This window comes from Apiospora marii (genome assembly GCF_038362585.1).
Source record: "Apiospora marii strain CBS 49790 chromosome Unknown utg000001l_segment0_segment0, whole genome shotgun sequence".
Lineage (NCBI taxonomy): Eukaryota > Fungi > Ascomycota > Sordariomycetes > Amphisphaeriales > Apiosporaceae > Apiospora > Apiospora marii.
In genome coordinates, this window is record NW_027117372.1 from 1,701,717 (window position 1) to 1,724,595 (window position 22,879).

At 52.9% G+C, this 22,879-nt stretch overlaps 5 protein-coding genes across 5 annotated transcripts; 4 read left to right on the forward strand and 1 right to left on the reverse strand.

The window, feature by feature from the left end:
• Nucleotides 1-1,222: 1,222 nt before the first annotated feature.
• PG985_000568 (uncharacterized protein) lies at nt 1,223-2,140 on the reverse strand (the record flags this gene model as incomplete). Its single annotated transcript, XM_066820337.1, has 3 exons — nt 1,223-1,390; nt 1,454-1,777; nt 1,859-2,140. 3 exons carry the CDS (start codon nt 2,138-2,140, stop codon nt 1,223-1,225), a joined length of 774 nt encoding a protein of 257 aa, XP_066691216.1.
• Nucleotides 2,141-3,243: 1,103 nt separating this feature from the next.
• PG985_000569 (cytochrome P450) lies at nt 3,244-4,632 on the forward strand (the record flags this gene model as incomplete). The annotated part of the gene is made up of 1 exon (XM_066820338.1): nt 3,244-4,632. The coding sequence occupies one exon, from the start codon at nt 3,244-3,246 to the stop codon at nt 4,630-4,632; it is 1,389 nt and encodes a 462-aa protein (XP_066691217.1).
• Nucleotides 4,633-5,492: 860 nt separating this feature from the next.
• PG985_000570 (Sec23/Sec24 trunk domain-containing protein) lies at nt 5,493-7,743 on the forward strand (the record flags this gene model as incomplete). The annotated part of the gene is made up of 3 exons (XM_066820339.1): nt 5,493-5,716; nt 5,776-6,070; nt 6,133-7,743. 3 exons carry the CDS (start codon nt 5,493-5,495, stop codon nt 7,741-7,743), a joined length of 2,130 nt encoding a protein of 709 aa, XP_066691218.1.
• A 1,184-nt stretch (nt 7,744-8,927) lies between these two features.
• On the forward strand, nt 8,928-9,764 carry PG985_000571 (60S ribosomal protein uL11; the record flags this gene model as incomplete). Its single annotated transcript, XM_066820340.1, has 5 exons — nt 8,928-8,931; nt 8,999-9,032; nt 9,172-9,292; nt 9,368-9,692; nt 9,751-9,764. The coding sequence occupies 5 exons, from the start codon at nt 8,928-8,930 to the stop codon at nt 9,762-9,764; spliced, it is 498 nt and encodes a 165-aa protein (XP_066691219.1).
• A 4,562-nt stretch (nt 9,765-14,326) lies between these two features.
• Nucleotides 14,327-19,173, forward strand: PG985_000572 (uncharacterized protein; the record flags this gene model as incomplete). Its single annotated transcript, XM_066820341.1, has 4 exons — nt 14,327-15,780; nt 15,839-17,779; nt 17,851-18,460; nt 18,538-19,173. The coding sequence occupies 4 exons, from the start codon at nt 14,327-14,329 to the stop codon at nt 19,171-19,173; spliced, it is 4,641 nt and encodes a 1,546-aa protein (XP_066691220.1).
• Between the last annotated feature and the right edge of the window lie 3,706 nt (nt 19,174-22,879).

Genomic DNA, 22,879 nt, shown 5'->3' on the forward strand with positions numbered 1-22,879 from the left:
ATCTCGCCCTTTATTGGAAGTAGTTGCGTATTCGCATGGATTTGCAGAATATGGTCAGAGATCCAGACTGGTCTACGAGTACCATTGCGTGTCGAAACTTCTTTCTTTACCGCTACAAAGGATGAGATCGGGGGTACGTCAGATCATATTTTCACCTGGGTTGCGTGGAAGACTCGTAAGCAGTTGTCGCGTTTCTGAATAGGGGTGTCTCGCTAAGAAATTTCGGAGCCCGGCGGCGGCGGCGGCGGCGGTGGCAGCAGCAGCGCGTATGTGACACTTTAGTTTCGGACAACGGCGACATACGCGTAGATGCGGCTTTTCGGAATCAAGAAGGGGTGACGGACTAAAGCTCTTCTACTTGGTCATCGAAGGTCGAGGGGTTGCACATGGTAATGGTTATATGTTTGAATCATCCCTCTATGGCAGATGAGATATCATATCCCTATCTGCATCACCGGATTCGACTATCTTTAGTTCTATATATAATAGAATATATTGTAATATTATAGTATTATACTTTATAATGATATTATGTGCATTTTTCCTTAGATATTACCAAGTAAAAAGGGGGACATATCGAAATGACAGTGAATATACTCAGGCAAGCGCTTCAACCTTCACATATTCGATACAGGTCCCTCTCTATAGACCTCGTGGTTAACTACTTATTCATACTTCCCTCGAAGTCCCGATCACTTGGAAGGCTTGAGACTTAATATGCACAAACAACATCGAATATATTCCGAACTGTATATATCAACTATAGGCGATCTATCAGTAACATATGCAATAAGAGACATAAGAGTGGCCCAATAAGCAGCTCGCTGGTGCAGTCTGTATAATTTGCACGAGAAAGCGTTGTATCTGACAGGACTTTACATACACGCCGTCATCCAAGTGGGAATATGACCACTTGAGAACTGGTTGCTGCTTTCTAACCAGCATACAACACAACTTAGGAGTATAGGCTTACATTGTCTTCTCTGGTCTGCAGCCGGTGCCGAGCTTGTAGCATTGCAAAAGAAGACACTGTCAATCCTCCTCCTCAGAAATGTCGTAGTGAAAAGGGCGCATTGATTGTGCATACCACGGAGATGTACCTAAAAGGGGCGTACATCTCTAGGAGCCAAAACTGAGTGCTTCGGATAAATCGCATATAGGGGGGCGTACTGAAAGCTACTTATGTCCTGCCCGCCTACAAGACCACCCCACAGCGGACGTCCTACCACGGCACAGTCTCGTAGTCCGACTTACCCTTCAACTGGGTATGCGTACCGCTCTCGCCATCTTTCCCTGAAAGCATCAATCTCACCGCATTCACCGCCCCCTCCTCGAGCGGCCCAGGCGTCACGCCATACGAGTTACTTCCAAAATGGTTCAACTTCGTCGCCTGCGAACGTATCAACACTCAATGATGGCTTCTGGTTTAGATATTAGAAAAAGAGATGCTTACTCGAAACCCCGGGCTGCAGGCGTTGATCTTCCACTGCGGAAACCGGTGGTAGTAGGCCAGCATCAACATGTTGAGCCCGGCTTTACTGATGCTGTAGGCCGGGTAGTCCTTGACCAGCCCGACGCGGTCGTGGGCGATGAACATGCTGGCGGCGCCGGTGCTTATGAAGACTATGCGCGGGTTGTTCGCCTTGGAGAGGAGGGGCACGAAGTGCTCGACGATGGCCGCAGCCCCGGCGACGTTGGTCTTCATTGCCAGCATGATGAGGTCGCCAAAGGGCATGGCGTTGCGGTCCGGGTAGTCAATGTCCGGTGCGATGCCGGCCTGAGAGTGCGCCCATGTATCAGTAAGCAACGGATTGAGAACACGGCATGCATGGACAGGTATCATTGATCATGGGCTCACATTCACAAGAAGCACGTCGACCTTCCAGTGTCTCTCGGCGACCGTCGCGGCAGCTTGGGTCACCGAGTCTTCGCTCGTGACGTCCAATTGGATACACTCGACGCCGTGGTGACCGTCTGCTTTGAGGGCGCCGACAGCATCTTCTCCTTTGGAGAGGGTGCGACTCCCTATCACGACATGAACTCGATCGCCGTTCTCTCTAAGGAGCTTTCGGGCACATTCGAGTCCGAGACCTGTGTTGCCACCGGTGATCAGTGCGATTTCCTTGGTTGATGCTGCCATGTTCAGTTATCAGGTAGTGAAGAGGACTGTCTGGGCTGATCGATCTTGTCAAAGAACAGCGATATCCTCCTAGTTGAAGAAGGCTCGTTTTATACCGCTCAAGTTGCCTGTCGGCACTTTCGGGACGACATCGTTGCCTAACATTCATTTATTACTCCTGTATTGGGTTCATGGGGATAATGGCATTAGGTCGTCGGATTTGGTGACGGAATTAAGGCTAGTCCGATGGTTCAAGACGCAAGTGATGCGACCAATACAATTCCCACAAATACCAACAATAGCTTACTGATGTAGGCTCAATCTGATCTGACGGCTGGATAAGAGCAATCTATATTGATCGCAGTGCCCAAGTAACGGTCCGCAGGCACTCACGGTCTATCCAGACGTGGCCGGGATGTCGGATTGGCCTCGAAGTAAGTATGATCGACCCTATACCACAGGATTTTACTCATGGTGGAAGGAGTCCAATAGCGGTGATGCTTCTGGGACCTGAACATGGGTACAAGTAGTGTGAAGACTGTAATGTTGAGGTCAAACAGTCGGGGAAAAGTGACCACCTGTGCCGCCCACCCTCGGCGCCTCCAAGCTTGTTCGCCATCTCCGCATTAGCAACGAGGATAGCACAGCTGTCTTATGGATACACAACATCCCCTGCGCGCAGTTTACTGGTCTTTCCCCAAGGAATGCAGAAATTGTGGCCGCATGAGTGGCCGGCATTGAGGTGCAATAGCCAGTCAAATGCTTGCTTGCATGCCGCTTTTCTAGCAGCTCGCGGGATCATCGTCGTGGGCCGCATGAGTGGTATCACAATCAAAGGTTGTGCCGCGCTCTAGTGGCATGCTACTTTTCGCCAAGCTGCGGTTAGCGAGACAAAAAGCAAGTCAGCCAGCCTCATGTGACGTATATGGCGCCATCACCGCTAGATTGACATAAAAGCATAGTGGTTGACTTAAGAAACCAAGCCTCTCGGGCCAGGAGACCGCACATCTGATTATCTTAGACCCTTTACCAGGCTCTGCTATTCCCAGAAACAACAGACCGCAACAGCAGCAAGAATTTCACGAGATACACCAGCCCTGCGAACATCAGTCTGGTTGGCGGACATGTCTCTTCCAATACCTCAACCCCCTGCGATCCCGATATTGGGGAATATCTTCGATGTGGACTCCAGTAACACCTGGGCATCCCTCAAGAAGTTGTCGGAGAAATACGGGGAGATCTTCCAGATCAAAGTCCTCGGTCACTCCATCGTCTTCGTTGCGGGTGCCGCATTGGCCGAAGAACTGTGTGATGAGAAGCGGTTTCGCAAGTATGTTGGGGGGCCCATCGTGGAAATCCGCCAGGCCGTCCACGATGCCTTGTTTACAGCCTTCGACCATGAGGAGAGCTGGGGCATCGCGCATCGCATCATCGCGCCCAAGCTGTCCCCCACTTCGATCGCGGAGAAATTCCCCGAGATGAGCGAGACGACAGACGAGCTGATTGCCAAATGGCGCAATCTGGGCACCAATAGCAATGCGGTCTCGGTGCTCTCGGAGCTGAACAGGCTCAACCTCGAAGCTACGACGCTGACCCTGTTCGGCAAGAAGCTGAATTGTCTGACTGGCAAGGAGCATCCCATGATCCAGGCGATGGACGTCTCAACGGGAGAGGCGATGAGACGGCCCACCCGACCCGGGCTGCTCAACTGGCTCATCTATGGGCGTACTTTCCAGCGGGGAATTGACGCGATGCGGGCCTACGGCGACGACCTTGTGAAGCATCGCCAGATGAATCCCACGGACAAGCAAGATCTGCTCGCGGCCATGATGGACGCGAAGGATCCTCAGACGGGGAAGCAGCTCACGAGCTCCCAAGTCGTCGACGAGATCGTGTCGATGCCCATCGGCAGCAGCACCGCGCCGGCACTGCTAAGCACGGCGGTCTACTTCCTAATCAAGAACCCCACGGTCATTGCGGCCGCCCGCCGAGAGATAGACGAGGTCGTGGGCACTGGCCAGCCGCTGGAATACACGCACCTTGCCCGCCTAGAGTACATAGAGGGCATCGTCCGGGAATCGCTGCGCCTCTCGTTCGCGGCCCCCGGTTTCAACATCGAGCCGCTGCCCCGAGGCAACGCTGACGATAAGAGCCCCGTGCTGCTCGCCGGGGGCAAGTACGCCATCGCCCCCTCGCAGCCCATCATAATCGTGCTGGCGGGGGTCAACCGCGACCCGACCGTCTTCTCGAACCCGTTGGAGTTCAAGCCCGAGCGCATGACGGGCCAGTCATTCGCGCAGCTGCCGGCCGGGGTGAAGAAGTGGTACGGAAACGGGAAGCGGGAGTGCATCGGCAAGCACTACGCGTGGCTGTGGAACATGGTCGTCTTGACCAAGCTGGTCAGGGAGGTGGACTTTGAGGCCGTCGACCCTAGTTACGAGCTGGCACAGGACGGGCATTTCAACCTCAGACCAGTGAATTTTCAGGTGAAGGTCAGGCCTCGGAGTATTTGAGCGGCTTGCAGCCTTCCTTCCCAATCCCAAGTAATGTTGTTAGTGTCATAGTCAGTGATTGTACAAGGGAATTCAAGTATGAGCATGATACATTCCAGAGACGTAGATCGGTAGACTTCGCTCCATGTGATTAATGGACAGGTATGTTTCCAAAAATTGAGTGTCCTGGAAACTTCAAAAGGGGACCACATTGCAGGACAGCGAAGGCCACATTGCTCGTGCAAAGAACCTACCTGGCAGAAATCTGGTCTGAGAGTGTTCCGTTCCCAAGAACCACGGTATTAACACTTTAATTAGGCTTCAACATTCCAGCTGTACCATGTTGCGGATGCACCAAAACGTGAGAACAAATCTGGGTTGCAACGCACAGTAGCCAGACCAACACAGCAGCTGCCTGAAATGATAGACGCCCCTAACATATCGACGATGCCTGCTCTGGTCTGATCACGTGAATATATGTAGTGTTGAGAGCAGTGCTGCATTCATATTAATTATAGGATTCATAGGGGGTTAACTTTGACCACCACCATTTACGTAATACGGCCAAAGTTGAGTTGGAAACCAAATGGCCCCACTTTCCACCCCAGGTCGCAGCTGCAACTTGTCATCTACTATTTTGGTGAAGGTAGGCTTCAATTGGTTAAAGCGTAAGCTGTCCCTCGTCGACCTTTAACTGGGAACCCTGACTGTGCTCCGACGTTCTCACCTACCCATTCACATCGCATACCTGTTGATTCACCTCTGGCTTGCGGTCGCTCTAGCCATTCCGAAAGCCAACTCCCCGTCGACGCCAACAGCCAAACCACCATCCTGTTCAAAGCCTAAGCTCCCGGTCGCCAATAGTCCGTAGACCGCCTACGATGGACTACGAGGCTCTCAAGGAGCAGTGGAGCGAGGTCGAGGACCGCGACGGCGTCCGCCTGAGTTGGAATGTCTTCCCCAGCTCTCGCATGGAAGCCTCGCGTCTGGTCGTTCCCATCGGAGCTCTATATACCCCGCTCAAGGAGAAGCCCGAGACACCTCTCCTGCAGTTCGAGCCTGTCACTTGCAAGCAGCCATGCCGCGCCGTCCTCAACCCATTCTGGTACGTCCCTTCACAGCCGGCACAGGAACCTGCAAACTAACATGGCACACTCACTCCAGTCAAGTAGATGTTCGTGCACGCCTATGGATATGTCCCTTCTGTCTCTCGAGGAACGCTCTCCCGCCGCACTACAAGGACATCACACAAAATGCGATCCCGCCGGAGCTGCACCCTTCCAACACAACGATCGAGTACAGGCTGTCGCGCCCGGCGCCCAGCCCTCCCATCTTCCTCCTCGTCGTCGACACCTGCCAGGAAGATGACAGTCTTGCTGCTCTCAAGGAGTCATTGATCATGAGCTTGAGCCTGCTGCCCGAGAACGCTCTGGTGGGGTTGATCACATATGGCACTATGGTAGGTAACGTAATCCCCCTGAGGTCTGGAAGCCTGTCGACTCACCCTTCTCCTCCCTATAGGCCCAAGTCCACGAGATTGGCTACACCGAATGCGCCAAGTCCTACGTGTTCCGGGGCAGCAAGGACTATTCGGCGAAGCAAGTCCAGGAGATGCTTGGCTTGATCTCACCGGCTCTGCGCCCCGGCATGCCTCAGCAACAGCCCGGCCGTCCCCTGATGCCCATGGGCCCGGCTTCTCGATTCCTGCTCCCCGTGCAGCAGTGCGAGTTCCAGCTCACGAAGGCTCTGGAGCAGCTGCAGAAGGACCCCTGGCCGGTTGCGAGCGATCGCCGAAACCTTCGTTGCTCCGGCGTTGCCCTGAGCGTTGCTGTTGGCCTCCTGGAATCTTCCTTCCAGAATGCTGGTGGGCGCATCATGCTCTTCGCCGGTGGCCCCGCGACTGAAGGCCCTGGCATGGTCGTCGGCCCCGAACTGCGCGAGCCGATCCGCTCCCACCACGATATCGATCGTGACAACATCAAGTACTACAAGAAGGCACTGAAGTTTTACGATAACCTCGCAAAGAGGACCGCGCACAATGGCCACATAATAGACATATTTGCCGGATGTCTGGACCAGGTCGGCTTATTGGAGATGAAGGGTCTTTGCAACTCCACTGGTGGACACATGATTCTGACTGATAGCTTCACTTCGTCCATGTTCAAGCAGTCATTTATCCGTATCTTCGAGAAGGATGCTAATGGCAACCTCTTGATGGGATTCAATGCTGTCCTCGAGGTCCTGACTACTAAGGAGTTGAAGGTCACGGGACTGATCGGTCATGCTGTTTCCTTGAACAAAAAGTCGACCTCCGTTGGCGAGACGGAATGCGGCATCGGCAATACATGCTCGTGGAAAATGTGCGGCATTGACCCGACTGCCAGCTACGGCGTCTACTTTGAAATTGCGAGCCAGGGCGGCCCCACCCAGCACCAGCAGGGCCAGCAAAAGGGGATGATGCAGTTCCTCACATACTACCAACACTCAAGTGGCCAGTTCCACCTGCGGGTGACCACGGTGGCCCGGAACTTGAGCGGCCCTGCCGGCGACCCTGCCATCGCACAGTCCTTCGACCAAGAAGCCGCTGCCGTGTTGATGTCTCGTATTGCGGTCTTCAAGGCAGAAGTAGACGACGGCCCGGATGTTCTGCGATGGGTGGACCGCATGCTCATCCGGTTGTGTTCGAGGTTTGCCGACTACAGAAAGGATGACCCGTCGTCCTTCAGACTGGAGAAGAACTTCACGTTGTATCCGCAATTCATGTTCCATCTCCGCCGCAGCCAGTTCCTCCAAGTTTTCAACAACTCCCCCGACGAGACGGCATTCTACCGACATGTTCTGAACCATGAGGATGTCAGCAACTCACTTGTCATGATCCAGCCAACACTGGACTCGTACACGTTCGACCAGGATGGCGGCCAGCCTGTACTCCTGGATTCGACATCGATCCAGCCCACGCACATCCTGCTGCTCGATACATTCTTCCACATCCTCATTTTCCATGGCGAGACTGTAGCTGAGTGGAGAAAGGCTGGGTACCAAGACCAGGAAGGCTACGAGAACTTTGCGGCTCTGCTCGAACAGCCCAAGGAGGACGCCAGAGTAAGTCGAATCATTTCCCCTGCGAACTAAACTGGCCCGAGATTAACACTTTAGCAGGATCTTATCGCCGACAGATTCCCTCTACCACGCTTCATTGTGTGTGATGCTGGTGGCTCTCAAGCACGATTCCTCCTGTCCAAGTTGAACCCCTCCACCACACACACTACGGGTGCATATGGTGGTGTTGGTGCACAGACGGCTCAGACCATCTTCACTGATGATGTATCTCTCCAGACGTTCATGGATCATCTGATGAAGTATGTTTCCCTTCATGTTTCCCCTTTAGTGCATTCTTTACTAATATTTTTATCCAGGCTGGCTGTGAGCGGAACGAATTAAGCAATGAGTTAAGGGGTATGGTGTGGACGATATCAGGCTGTAGCCGAAACCCCCTCAGCATTGATACAGGCACTCGGTGTATCGTTTCTACTAGAACAGCTTTTCAGTGTCAAGCTGCAGGGCATTTGATGAATGACTCCGATGAATTTAGACAGACGCTCTGACATGACCACACAAAGAAGACACGAACCTTGCCATGAGCATGTTGCTAGTGAAATAATTGAACAAAATATGCATATGCACACACCACACTTCAGGTCATGAGTGTCTTCCTGAAATTGTCCCATTATGTTTACACCATGCAAGTAAGGTTTTAAGCCCAGGTCATATTGCAAGACGAAGGATGTCATTTCATAGGTGCCGGATTTAGGTGAAATTTGTTTTATTTCCGACTCCCACCAAGTTATACCTGATGGATCACAATAGTAAACCAACTACCTCGATTGTCAAGCCTGAATGCATACCTCCAGGTTGTTTCGCTCCGATTCTAGACAACTACCTACCTACTCTCCATTCAATTAATCGCGGAAACACCAGTGCTGGGCAGGCAGTCAACCAATTGTGTAAGTCGACGTCTGTGCTGCAAGTGCGTGCAGCAGCGAATTGTGTCGGCCCAACCCCACTCGTGTTTCCTCAAAAGGGCTTATCGTTCCGCCGAAGTCCTTATCTTGACTTTAGGGTCAGAAACCCCACTGCACATTTCGCACTGCATTTTTCCGTCCTTGCCCGATTCTGCTGCAGCTGGTAATCCAATCGACTTTTGCTTGAGCGAGACAAAAGTAGAAGATAATACGAGGCCCAGGAAGGAACTATTCCCACCGTACGACCAACACCTAACAGACCCTTAGAATCCTCTCCTCAAGACCAGATTCATCATGCGTACGTATCGTCGCCGCCGCCGCCAATCTCAATGGACATTTTTGAGCTGACAGAATTCGCGCCACAGCTCCCAAGTTCGATCCCAATGAGGTGAAGGTCATGTACGTTCTACCCAGCCTTTCGTCCTCGAGAATGAACTCGTTCCCCGTCGATCGCGATCCTTCCGCCCCTCCGAAAAAAAACAAACGAACAACAACTGCGCGGGAATCTGGACAACTTGCTGACTTGAATCCTTTATAGCACCCTCCGTGCCACCGGTGGTGAAGTTGGTGCCTCGTCCGCGCTGGCTCCCAAGATCGGTCCTCTGGGTCTGTCGCCCAAGAAGGTCGGAGAAGACATTGCCAAGGCTACTGGCGACTGGGTATGGGAAAACTCCGAATGCGCAAATTGAAAGGAAACAGCAGACTGACCCAGAATTTTTTTCCCTAATCAACAGAAGGGCCTCCGTGTCACCGTCCAGCTCACCATCCAGAACCGTCAGGCCGCTGTCTCCGTCGTTCCCTCCGCCTCCGCTCTGGTCATCAAGGCCCTGAAGGAGCCCCCTCGGGACCGCAAGAAGGAGAAGAACATCAAGCACACCAAGTCGATACCCCTCGATGAGATTATCGAGATCGCCCGTGTGATGAAGTTCAAGTCCTTCTCCAAGACCCTCGAGGGCAACGTGAAGGAGATTCTCGGAACTGCCTACAGTGTCGGCTGCCAGGTCGATGGCCGCAGCCCCAAGGCTATCCAAGACGATATCGCCAGCGGTGCGATTGACAGTACGTCTTTTCGCCCCGGCATTTACGCCCCGGATTCATTACTGACTGAGCATCACAGTTCCCGAGGAATAAACGCAACGAATAGACACGGAACGATAATGGATGGCCAAACAGGGTTTCTCTTTACGCATGTTATTAGGAGTTTAGGGAATGGCTTTGCAACCAAAGCGCTGCCGAACAGCCAACCAACAAAATCAATGATCACGAAGATCAAAAAGTAAAGCCACTTCTCCATCGTTCCCGCGGAATAGTGATCCGTCCAGCTCGAAAGATTGTGCGCAGTTCATCGTCTATTGTGTTGGCGTGCCTCTGTTGCTCTCTCGCTGCGCAAGTCACACTACCCAATGATACGACATTGTCGGGCTGCGGTCCTCCAAGCATCGTCTCTCGGTGCCACAAACTCATTGCTGCTCTTGGCCGCAATGGGTTCCTGTTGATGGACATAGCGGTTCGGGGATGCTCTGGGTAGTAAAATCACTCAAAATGAAACTTACTCACCTACAATGCAGCAACGTGATGGCTTTCGTAGTTACTGTCCCTTTCTGGTGAACGATCTCTACTAGATGACGACGGTTGACGTCACGCCTGACTCTATATCGCAGACAGAGACACAGGCTTATATACTCTTCAATAGGTAAGAGGGCACGACAAACATGAGGATTAAAGCCCGAAATGCCCATCCAGAATGCCGATCACAGAAGATGGCATATGCCTGAACCCATAGAAACACTTCGCAAGTAACACGGGGCACTGACAGTACTTAGGCGGCTCGTTGCGGGTGTAAGGGGATAGAGGTCGATGTGGTCATACCTAGAAAAGACGAGGGCCTGCCCATTCTATATTTCTTCAGTACACTTGAAAGCATTGGCGGGCGCCAGCTTTGTTTCCCCCTAGCTACTCATCTCAGACATCCCAAATCTACATCCGATCATGATTGCCATCCAGCAGCAGAAACCTAAACAGCCTGCCAGCCTGACATCTACTGGTGGCAGGAACCACGTCAAGTATACAACTCCCTGGCGACCTACAGTACTTTGAAGGCAGGGCAAGGGTGAAAAACAGCGGCAGCGCCCTTGGACGAACGGCTCTTACTCTACTCTCCTTGACCTTCTTCTGTCGTCCGGCTATCTCCCCGAGGCTAATGACGGGAAACGGCCGCGAGCTTTGGCGATAAAGATTTCGCGGTGACTCGTACCAATAGCACTACTTCTCCCAATAGCCGTCTGCTAGCTTCCTTCTGCAGCAAGAGGCTGGTTTCCTCCTACAAACCATGCAAGGAGGGACGAACCGCGGAAAGATTAATCAAAAGCTGTTTGCTAGGCCAACGCAGGATTCCGCTTTTGACGGGGCTGATCTGGGACGGGAGCGGGAGGCTGTATCGGTTCACAACTGTTAGAAACTCGCACGTAGTCATATCGAAATACTCATTTCTTGTGCAGAAGAAAATGTTTGTTGTGCTTGGGTATAAGTATTGAGCCAGCACAAGAAGAAGGGCAGAAGGGGTTGCGGCCAGATGTTGATCGGTACCAATTACAGCACACTAGTGACTCCCGCGTTGTCTCTACCCTTGCCGATGAAGCCGGTAGCCAGTAAGGTGCTTTTGGTTTCTTTCTCAGAGCATCCGGGTAATTGAGCGCTGAACGGAGTCACCCGCGAAATGTGCTTGTGTTGCTGCTGGGGCTGTTGCATCAAACACATACACGTTGCGTGCAACATAGACGGAGCCCAGTCCTAACCGCCAGGCGAGCAGGTGAGCGCGAGCAACTGTGACGATGTGACGAGATTAGCGAAGATGCCTGCTAAAAATAATTGCGTGCTGTCTGGCAGCCGTTGCGATGGCACGCATTTGTACAATGCAGCAGAGAGTTATGTATGCGCCGGCTTATTTATGCCTGGGCTGCCTGCCGCCTTTCCGCATCGGTTTCCAGCCAAGGATCGAATCCTTGGGCTATGCATACTGGGCACTGCATCGGACATGGGTACGCAATACCGCCTATGCAGTTGACCCCTCTAAGTCACACACACGCACGCCTTCACCGTTGACATGACACATCGCTGCTGCTTACCTACCCATGAGCGTTTCTGAATGCATCGCCCGCCCGGCCAAGTGCAGAAAGACAAATAAGTCCTGGCGGCGTAGGTACAGGTAGATAGTTGGTAGACGATATTCTCCTCGAATGCCAATATTTACATATATACATACGTGTATGTATGCGCTGCTCGACCATCATGCCAAGATAACCAATTCATACCTATCATATGAGACAATCAGATAACTGGGACGACCTTCGGCCCACGACGGGAGATACCCTTCGGCTGGGACTTTGGGACTCCACGCGCCCCTCGTCATTTTGGTGGTCCTGGAACATATCCACCAAGCCGATGGCTGTATTGATCGTACCCAAAACTTACATGCATTGGTTGGCTTGCCGTATCGTAAACTATGTATGTAGTGGTACACATGACATGTAGGTAACGATGGGGCCGAGTCGGCGGCTCCCTCCCTCTGCAGTATTCGATGTGGCTCTGACAATTCCTGGTAAGGAGAGAGGAAAAAAGAAAGGGAAAACCGAGTCATTCTTGACAGTGAGGACAATCTCTTCCCCTCTTCTTCCCTCGAGAACAGTTGGTAGGTAGGTATGTAACCTATAACAGAATAATGCACGCCTGGCAGATCCCGTGTTTGCTCAGTCAGCCGGGTGTGGAGGCTCGCTCTCAACCCAATCTACTGCCAATTCTGCAAGCACAGGGCGAGTGGTAAGGCAAGGCGAGGTAAGGCGCGCATCTCGATGTACACACGTCTGCATCCCATACACACTACCTCTTGAATAATGCTCAAGTATCTACCAAACCACATGGCTCTACAATCCTGATTTGATGTCTGGTCAAAGCGGTGTAGAGAACTACATTTCATGTACATACATGTTGACGGGAACAGGTACACACCTGCAATCTACGACATACATCAATTGATAGTCCCTGTAGGTTAAGCCCGTTCGGCTGGCGGCTTAGGTATTAGGTGATCAAGGGCCAGCCAGGCCTGTGTGTCAAGTTGACTGGTGTCAGCATGTCCAATTGATGGGTCACTCATGCCAGATGCCAGGGAAAAGCAAGAAAAAAAAGGGACAAAAGTGCGCCATCAGCGTCCTCCATACATCTTTAGAGTTCCAAATCGATCATCGGTTGCTTCGCTGTCAAAGCACAACGTGGTATAGCCCTGCTTTGGCAATGCTCCGGCTGGGGCGAATCGACAGCCCGTTGCAGCCAGTAGGTTAAGTCAAGGGTACATACATGTTGGAATTCAACGTACATTGATCAATGTAATCAAGTTGAAGTGCAGTCAGTTGTTTAAATCTGATAAATCACGTCAACCGCCAAGTACATCGGCATGGGCGCGGAGGTACTTGGAATGCATATGCACAAATCAATCGACCTATGCACACCTCGACACGCATGCTACCCTCCCATATTACTCGGGGTGGGTGGGTGGTGGTGGTGGTGGTGGTGTATTATGTAATTACTGGGTGGTGCCCTCGCTTTGCTGGCGTCGTGGTGCCCGCTCCGAGTGGATACAGCATGTTTGGCCCGGCCCATTCCATCCATGTCAGTCAGTCAATGTCAATGGGAGTCCTGTCTGACTCTTCCAGTCAGTCCTCTTGCTTCCCAGAAGTCCATGTTGTTCTTCCAGTCCTTCCCCACGCCCTTAAAGTACCTTAGCCTCCAACTCTATTTCTCACCTGCTCTGCTGGTAGCGGACTTGTCTCCATACTGCAACGTACAGAAACGGGCCTACCAGCCTACCTGCCCTAGCAAAGCTGCCTACAGCCCATTGCCCATCCACTATTTCCAAACTAAACTTTTGCCTACCTATTCCCTTAGGTAAACCTACTCCATCTCAATTTACATAAGTAAACTGCCTACCCAGCCTGTCGCGTCGTCGTCGGCATCGCGTCTATCCTCTTCTCTGATTTCCCCTCTCGGTGGGATCTCGACCAGACCGGTTTTGTCACCCGTTTCGACCCTCCTTTGTCGCCAGTCCGCTCTCTCGTCATACCCGCCCATAGAAAATTCCGTCTACAATCGGATACAGGTGGTGCATCGCGCCCTGCCCTGCCTCCTTCAACCCCACCACTCCGCCTACCCGGCGTCACTGTTGTCCCTGAACCCCTCCGTCTCTTCTAACTGGCCCTCGCAAGGCGCAACGGAGGGCAGGGACAACCTGTTGACAACCCATTAGCAAGCGGCAAGGGAATTCACGGAAGGAGGAAATTGCGACAAGGAATCTCAGACGGGTGCGACGGCCACGCAAGCAGCAGCCCCCCCCCCCCCATATACCCCCCTCCAACCCGACGTCAGCAACTCCCCCGATCAGGCTTGACAAGTCAGCTTCGGTCTCCGATCGTAATACCGCCCTCTTCGTTGGCTGATGCTGGTATCGCTACCGAACGTGGCCTTCCAGTCTCCAGATGCATACCGTTCAGTTCGCGTCAGCCATGCCTCAATGAGCGGGCGACGACGGTTCGAATTCCGACTCGTTCCCACCGTATCGCACTATCTTGGTGTACTCGCTCCTTCCTCCATCATTAACGCTTGAAACCCGCCACCGAGCCGGTGGTAACATCCAATTCTATCAAATGACGCCTCTGGTGCAAATGCACCAGATGGTGCAGCCTTCTGCACATAGGGAACCCAGACCCAAGTCGGAGCAGTTCGCCTTCGCCCAGCATGGCCATCATGCGTCGAGGATGTCGAACGCGTTCCACGGCTTGGTCTCGTCACATCGCGCCTTCCCATCCCGTATATCTCAGCCGTTACAGCCGGCTGCCCACCCACGATCCCTGCCTCTCAGCCATCTATCGGCAGAGAGCGCCGAGCACCATTTGCGGAGAAAGACGCCCAACGGAACGATAGACGCTGGTTATGATGGTTCCCCGGCGCATTTGGCATCAGGGCCGCCGCCCTTGAAGCATATGATCTTGCCTGGTTCCAGCACCAATCTGTCGTTTGGCCTGGATTACGAGAGACCCGCAAGTGACGGATGGGCCTACCGGTCTCCTCCGATATTCAACCACCATGCTGCCGCAGAAACCCGAGGATTTACCATGGCTGATTCTGTCCTATCATCATACGGGGCTTATGGGCCTCACTATACTTCGAATGCGCACCCTGCTGGTTACTATCCTTATGATAATGGCATGCAGATACCGACCGTTGTGCAACCAAATTACAACCAGTCGCCGGGGCCTACAGTATTCAACAACGGCGCTGTTTTGCCGAATTCTGTCTGGCCAGAGTTCGGCTACAACGGCCAGCAAAATGCGCTGTTCGGGACGTCATATCCCGTCACCAATAGACATGGTATTCCGCCTCGCTATAACAGTCACGCAAACCTACAAACACCAGCCCAGCAGCTAGAAAGCCTTACCTTGGACCAGAAATATTACGATCCTTCTACATCTGCATCTTCCGAGTCTCCTGCGGCATTCCGTGAAAGAGCTCTCATGAAAGCTCACAAGGCCTGCATAGATTTGCTGACTCACTTACATCAGACCAAGAAGTCGCACTTTGGGCGCTATGCGCATGGATCCAGGGCTTCTTCCCGAATGCTAATATTTCCGAAACTGCCCAAAGCTCCAACACAGACTCGCCCTGCACTCTCCCATGCACAGTCGCATCCCTCGCCTCATTACATCGACTATTCCAACGGCGAGGTTGGAACCAACACCAACGCCAACACCTGTGGCCACGTGGATGTTTCAAATTACGGACCATCGAATACGGCACATGCAAACAGCGCCAGGCAGTTGTCTACCGGGTTCGGCGGTGAATTGCCCAACAATAATGCCTACTATCAGATACCCAATGGGGAAGCACCCCGCTACGTGGCCCCTGATGTGTCCCGTCCATATTACCTCCGAACGCCCATATTGGTTGCCAAGGAGGCAGCGGACATGCTACACAGTCTTTGCGAACAAAGCGGTTGGAAGTGGGTTGAAGGCATGATACTTGGCGGCTGTCTCTACTATGGCTTGGAAAGGTATGAGGATGCCCTGGAATGGTTTTCCAGGGTGGTCTCTCTTGACGAGAGGTAGGTTTGCTTTCCGGACGCACTAAGGCGGGCGTCAGCTGACGGTAGCTTTTTGTAGCAACATCGAGGCGCTGTCGAATGTCGCAGCATCACTTTACTGTTTACACAGGAATGACGAGGCGGAACAGCATTGGCTTAGGGCTGTGAGGCTGAACCCAAGCTATCTCGAAGCTGTCGAACATCTTGTAGGGCTATTATGCTCTACACAGAGAAGCAAAGAGGCGGTGGATATTATTACATACGTCCAGCAATCTCTTCGGCTGGATCGGTCTGCGCCCCAGAGCGATACGGATCCGACCCAGGCTCTTACGAACCCGAATATGCGGAGACCTATATCTCAGGGTACCCGGAGAAACACGTACGACACTGCCGACGGAGATCAATCATACGGCTTCGGCTCGAGCGGTTATCGCGTAGCAGGGTGTGAGAATGGACGCATCATTGCCCTTATTCATGCCAAAGGCAATATGCTCTATGCTCTCAAGGATATCGACCGAGCGTCCGATGCGTTTGAAGAAGCCGTGCTGATCAGTGCTGGGAGAAGCCTTGATTGCATTCAAAGCCTCATACACAGAATCCATTCCGTCTTGTCAACGCCTTCCGGCAGAGATCCGTCTGCTTGGCCGACGTCTGGGCCGTTGTTACTACCGCCAGAAAGAGCAAGGCATACGGCCCACCTCGTCTTCACATCCAACGGCTTTGCATCCAATGGAGAACTACCCGGGCTGCGCTATGTGCCGGCGGGCGCATCCAAGAGGACTGCCATATCGACGACTAGTAATTCTCTGTTGTCATTGGCCAAGATCTTCCAGGACGGCATGTCCAACGGCGGTGCGTCTGGGGCCCGGGGACGCCAGCCTTCTGGTGTGAGCGATATCCTGGCCCTGTACTACCTATCATTATCACTATCAGAGAGCCCATCGACTGCCAACAACGTGGGCATCCTTCTGGCAAGCGTTCAACAGGCCAGCCCTACCCCACATATGAGCTTTGAAAGCTCCAATGCCCCTTTGATACCCGGCATCACTCCAGGAAGTGGTTTAGATCTGGCGCTAGCATACTACAAATACGGCCTTAGCCTCGACTCGAAGCACGTGCATCTTCATACCAACCTCGGAAGCCTACTCAAGGATATAGGTCAGCTTGACTTGGCAATCCAAATGTATGAGCAAGCTGTAGCATGTGACGGGACTTTCGATATAGCATTGACGAACCTGGCCAACGCGGTTAAGGACCGGGGTCGCATCAGCGACGCCATTATGTATTATCGCCGGGCAGTTCAGTCCAACCCTCACTTCGCCGAGGCTGTGTGCGGACTCTTTACGGCCCTCAATTCGGTCTGCGACTGGGAAGATCGCGGGGGCGTCGTACTGGATGGCGGCAAGTATGACCGCTGGCATGTTGATGCAAGTGGAATGCTGCAGGATGCTAGCACTCGCCGGGTTGGGTCCGGGTTAGTGAGCAACGTCGCGAGCATCGTGGCAAGGCAGCTTGGCGAAGCTTCCCGGTGGGGGACAGGTATGCTGCGTCACGGGGCCCTGGATATGATCTTGTCGCAGATCCCAGCGAGCCTGGACGATTCAAAGAGGCCCGACACGATGGACTCGGAACTTCGCAAATGGGCCGATCAACCATGGGAAGGATCCCGACTCCTCCGGCTCATCGAGCGAGCCATTAAAGTAATCATGCGGCGCTGGTACCAGGACAAGTACGTGTCGGCTCGTGCTACTCCCAGCACCTCTTACCGTCGACCGAGGCTTCCAGCATCGCTCACTGTCCCCTCGGCGCCCACGGTGCTCCCGTTCCACACCTTCACTTGCCCTTTGACCGCCAAGGACATTCGGATGATATCGCAGCGGAACGCCATGAGGATCTCGTGCTCAACGCTTCGATCATCGTGGCTTCCGGATTCGGTCTACCCGCCACCTCCCCCTCCCAGCCCGCATCTCAATGTGGGCTATGTATCGTCGGATTTCAACAACCACCCCTTGGCCCACCTGTAAGTTGATTATCCCTGATAGCAAAATCCGCGGCATGCCTGCTCTTCTGTACTAATAAATTTCATTGTAGGATGCAATCAGTATTCGGGATGCACAACCCTGCAAGAGCGAAAGCGTTTTGCTATGCCACTACAGCCAGCGACAAGTCTATACACCGCCAGCAGATCGAACGCGAAGCTCCTGTATTCCGCGATGTCAGTAGCTGGTCGTCAGAGCGCTTAGTTGAGCAGATCGTGAAGGACCAGATCCATATTCTTGTCAACCTGAACGGCTACACACGCGGGGCGCGCAACGAGGTTTTCGCCGCCCGGCCCGCTCCTATTCAAATGTCCTTCATGGGGTTTGCGGGCTCGCTAGGTGCCGAATGGTGCGATTACATTCTGGCCGATGAGATTGCTATTCCGCCATCAACTCTGAGGCCGACCAGAGACAATCTGAGCCTCAGTAGCGTCTTTCGCGACGAGGAAGTAGTTGATCACGAGGACTGGGTGTACTCTGAGAACGTCATATTCTGCCGGGACACATTCTTCTGCTGCGACCATGCTCAATCCTGTGAGCCGGAAGAGCGGTCGGTAACGTGGACGCGTGAGCAACAGCGACGGTGGAAGATGAGAAAGGAGCTATTCCCCAACCTGCCTGATGGTGCGATCATTCTGGGCAATTTCAACCAACTCTACAAGGTGAGTTACAACGTTATTCTGCGGATCTAGCAGCGACCCCCAGTCTTGAACCAACCAAGCTGACCATTATTTATCAGATCGACCCTACCACCTTTCGAACGTGGCTTCGCATCTTGTCCAATGTCCCCAAGGCATATCTCTGGCTTCTCAAGTTTCCAGATCTGGGCGAGAATAATTTGAGGCGAACAGCAAGACTTTGGGCAAGCGAGGAGGTTGCCTCACGCATCATCTTCACCGATGTGGCGCCAAAGCAACAACACATTTCTCGAGCTCGAGTCTGTGATCTGTTCCTGGATACTCCCGAATGCAACGCCCATACCACAGCAGCTGATATCCTCTGGTCAAGCACGCCTTTATTGACGCTCCCAAGGTACCCCTACAAAATGTGTTCACGAATGGCAGCTTCCATTCTCAAAGGGGCGCTTCCCAACAGTAGTGAGGGCCGCCTCGCTGCCCAGGAGCTCACAGCGGCGGATGAGGAAGAATACGAAGTGACTGCCATCAAGCTGGCCAATAGTCTCAGCTACCGAGTTACACGAGAGTCTTACGGCGAAGGTCGTGGCAGGCTGGCAGAAATGCGCAAAATCTTGTTCGATGCGAAGTGGCATTGTGCCTTGTTCAATACGCGGCGATGGGTTCGGGACTTGGAAGATGCGTTCGACGAAGCCTGGCAACGATGGGTCACTGGGGAAACTGGTGACATTTATCTTTAAGCCTGCGCTAGTGGTTTCTGGAAGGGTTGCACACCTCGGCGATGAGTTATATTTGCCTTCATCAGCGGCATGGCGATGGTCACGAAGCAATGGGCGCAAGGAGTTGATCACAACCACTCACGATTGTCTTGTGAAGTTGTGCGGATACATGTGGAATTAGTTGGGCAGACCTTTGTTTTCCTCCCCTCTTTCTGACTCCAGGCAGAAATGGGCTTTCTTTTTCGCACGCGCTCACCACTAATGGTGTGGCGGTTTCTGGGATTTTGCTTTGTTTCGTTTCCGGCGTGTGTTATAGACAATGTGACGGCCTGGGATCCAAGTGCTGGCGAGGGTTTACGTTACAGGCAGTGGCCAAGCGATATGGCCTAGGTGGGCGTTTACGAATTCGGGCTTCCTCTTGCAACCAGCGAGCCTTCTCTTCTCTATCCATCATGGTTTAATTGCATTTGCGGATGATGATGTAAAGTATATCCCTTGTACGGGCTATGCAGTCTAGACTTGCGGCCAGCATTGGCGTCCTCTTTGACGGAGTATGACGGATGGAAATCAAATCTACACATTCCAGCATGGCACAATTGCTGCCGCAACCATTCAGCTTGTCCCTAAGAGCCACGGGTGAGACCATCAACCTAAGCCCATAGCATATGCAAATAGCTTCCTCACAGCGTGCTCTTGGCTTACGGCTTGACGAATAGGATTTATCCTTCCACCAGAAAGACTGCAACGCTATGGGGGGTCATGCATAAGTACCTCCCTTCTATGGGCACCTGGGAGCCTCGAGGGGAGCTGAATGCGCCCACCCACCAACTACAACGGTCATGGTAACGGTCGTAGCCAAAAGAGAGCTGGGTACGCTGGCCGGTCATGTCGTCTTGGAGCTGAACTACATGACCAGGCCAGCTCCTGCCATCGGCACCAACACAACTACGAGGCAGTTAAGTGTGTGGCAGGCAGAATTTTCACGGTACACGCGAAATGTACTTGTTCATTGAAGACAGTATAAGTGTGCGCGGTTTTGTGCAAAGGATGGGATCCGAGCGAGCTGGTTCGGTGTATCTATGGAACGACTGGCTGACTGGAGTGATTCGACACTCGTGGATGGATGGCCAACCCCCCTTGGCCCAGCGAATCGCATATCCAGCATGCCACGCGAGGTCCCCGAGCGAACGGGTTGGGAGGGGCGGAATTGATTCATCGTGGCATGTGTGCGGGATGCTGCTGTAAGTACCGAAGATTGGTTCGCCAACAAAAAAAGGAGGGGGTCCTTGGATGATGATCATTCCCAAGGCCTCCCTGCCTCTCTCCACCAGCCAGCCGTTAGACTACTATGCAACGAGGGGGTGGTGGGTGGTGAAGGTCTGTGTCCTCAAGGAGGAGATGGCATCTCCATCACCAAATGTACCGTGCGTGGGCTGTGGGTGGTGCGTTGCTAGTACCTTTATCCTCGACCGGTCAGCGTCATGGAAATGGATCACTTTCACCATCACCGGCAGGCAGGCTAGGTTTGCCGTTCAAGAGACCCTCTCTCATTAGTCAAAAGGATGTGGTCCGCGTTGCAGCCCAGACTGGCCCGGCGGCACATGCATACATACATGCTAATGAATTGGATCGGATTGCAAAGAACGCAGGCACTTAGAATGCTCTCGTGTCCACCCAATGTCTCAGGTTTCCCTCCCCTTTTTGCGGTACTGGCTGGCGGGCTGACTGATACGCGCCTGTCAGGTTGGGTGGAAGACAGCCCGTTTTGAGGCAAGCTCGTCTTCCCGCATCTGACATCTTTTATCATGACTCTCTGGTGACTCTGATGGGCCGATCAGACAGCTCCATCAGTGCTACATGTCTAGCTGACTATCTGCATAATCTACAGAGGAGAAGAGGACTGGACCCCAGCAACAACAACATTGGCCAGAATTTTGTAGATGGACGGCTCGGTGGTGGTGATCGTCTACATGGAACATGGCAAATACCGAAGCCTACATGATGTTTCGGGCCGTACGTGGGCCAGTTTCTGCTTAATGGGCGATGGTGATGGTGAGGGTGAGGGTAACGGTGACGATAGTCATGATACACACCTCCTATACGTTCATAGGGTTGCATACATGACTCAAGCCGGCCGCCGAATGCCATGTAGGTTTTGGACACTAAAGGGACAGGAAATCTCCGGGTCTTGGCCAAGTTGGGATCCTCAGCCAGCCTGAACTGAGCAGATTCAGCCTAGGGCCGACGCCAGCCCGTCGCGCCACCGTCAATTTTCAATGGCGTTTCGGTCTGCGGGCGTCGTGATTGGGTGCTGGGGGGTGGCAGTTGTCACAACGGCATGCCTGCGTCACAACGTCTTTTTGTTTTTTGTCTTTGTTGTTTTGTTTTACTTTCCCTCTCTCTCTATGCGGGCTCTGTATGCGCGTTGCTTCTGTTTCAAGTCTGACGACGACGACGGTGATGGTTCTTGTGTCTCTCCCTTTCTTTTCTTTTAATCGCCGACTACATGCACTACCCGTGGTAGGTAGGTATTTGTAATAGGTAGGCTTGGGTAGGGGAATGGGGTTATAGCGCATTACCTGCATTGCATACACAAACACAGCCCGCATGCATATCTTACTTATCTGAGCACATAAGCTTACGTCGTCTCCCTGTCTCCCATAAACATGTTTCGCCGTGCCGTACCCGGTGTGCAGGTTCTGACGTTTCGGGGGTGGGTAAACATCTGCACGGGCTGCGTTGGCTCCGGCTCGTCCCTCCCATACATTGACGTCCAAGAGCTGCTGCGGTCACGCTTTGCTACATACATACCTCCTAAGTAGGTACAATTTGTATGTGCTTCAGCTCGACCAGGGGCACCGTTTGCTGGCCCAATTCAGTTGGTGCTGCATCCGGCCCAGCTGCCTAGGTTTCATTCGGCTTCTCCATGCGGCCAGACTTATCTTGTTTATACTTAATGTATGCACTTACAGGGGGAGTGAGTGGGTGCATTATCAAACTGGAACTGTTGAGACAATCGAATTTGCATAGAAGGCTGCTAGAAGAAAAGAAGCAAAAACGACCTTGAATAGGTATATTACAGTACCTATGTAGCAGATTACCAGATCACCAGACAGAGACCACGGATTGGACGGTGTAGGAGACGGGGGGTTTCCTGCCGGATGCACTGTGCGCCCGCCCGTCGCGTGGCGGTTGGGCGGGCGGTTGCGGTGTGCGAATGCCTGCGGAAGATCCCTCCCCACCCCCCAGCGAGCGAGCGAGCGAGCAATTACTATTTACGGTTTTTTGTTGCGAAAGCAGGAACAAGAATGAGCAATGTTTGGTTCTGGATATTGACGGGTATATCGATCAAGGGTTGCATTTAAAGTAAACCCCCTGGTATGGTACGGAACATTAGGTATGGGGAGGGCCCCTCTGCGACCATGCGACTATGCCATGCCCAATGCCATGATGTGCATGCGAAACAACGACCCTATCGCGTTTTCTGTATTCACACACATGTTCGATCTAATCTGCTTGCTTAAATAGGCATATCTCACTGGCCTTCTTTTTGAATTTCTGCACCTTCCTCTCTTTTTGCTTTTTCTCCTCTCTCCTTCCTTCTTTTCGTGGGTGTGGCGGTAAGGAAGCAGGAGAGAGGGAGAGAGATTGGGCACGCAGTGGTTCAGATGATTGAACGTTGGCCTTGTGCATGATCCACATGCTTAACCCCAGGCATGTAACCTGC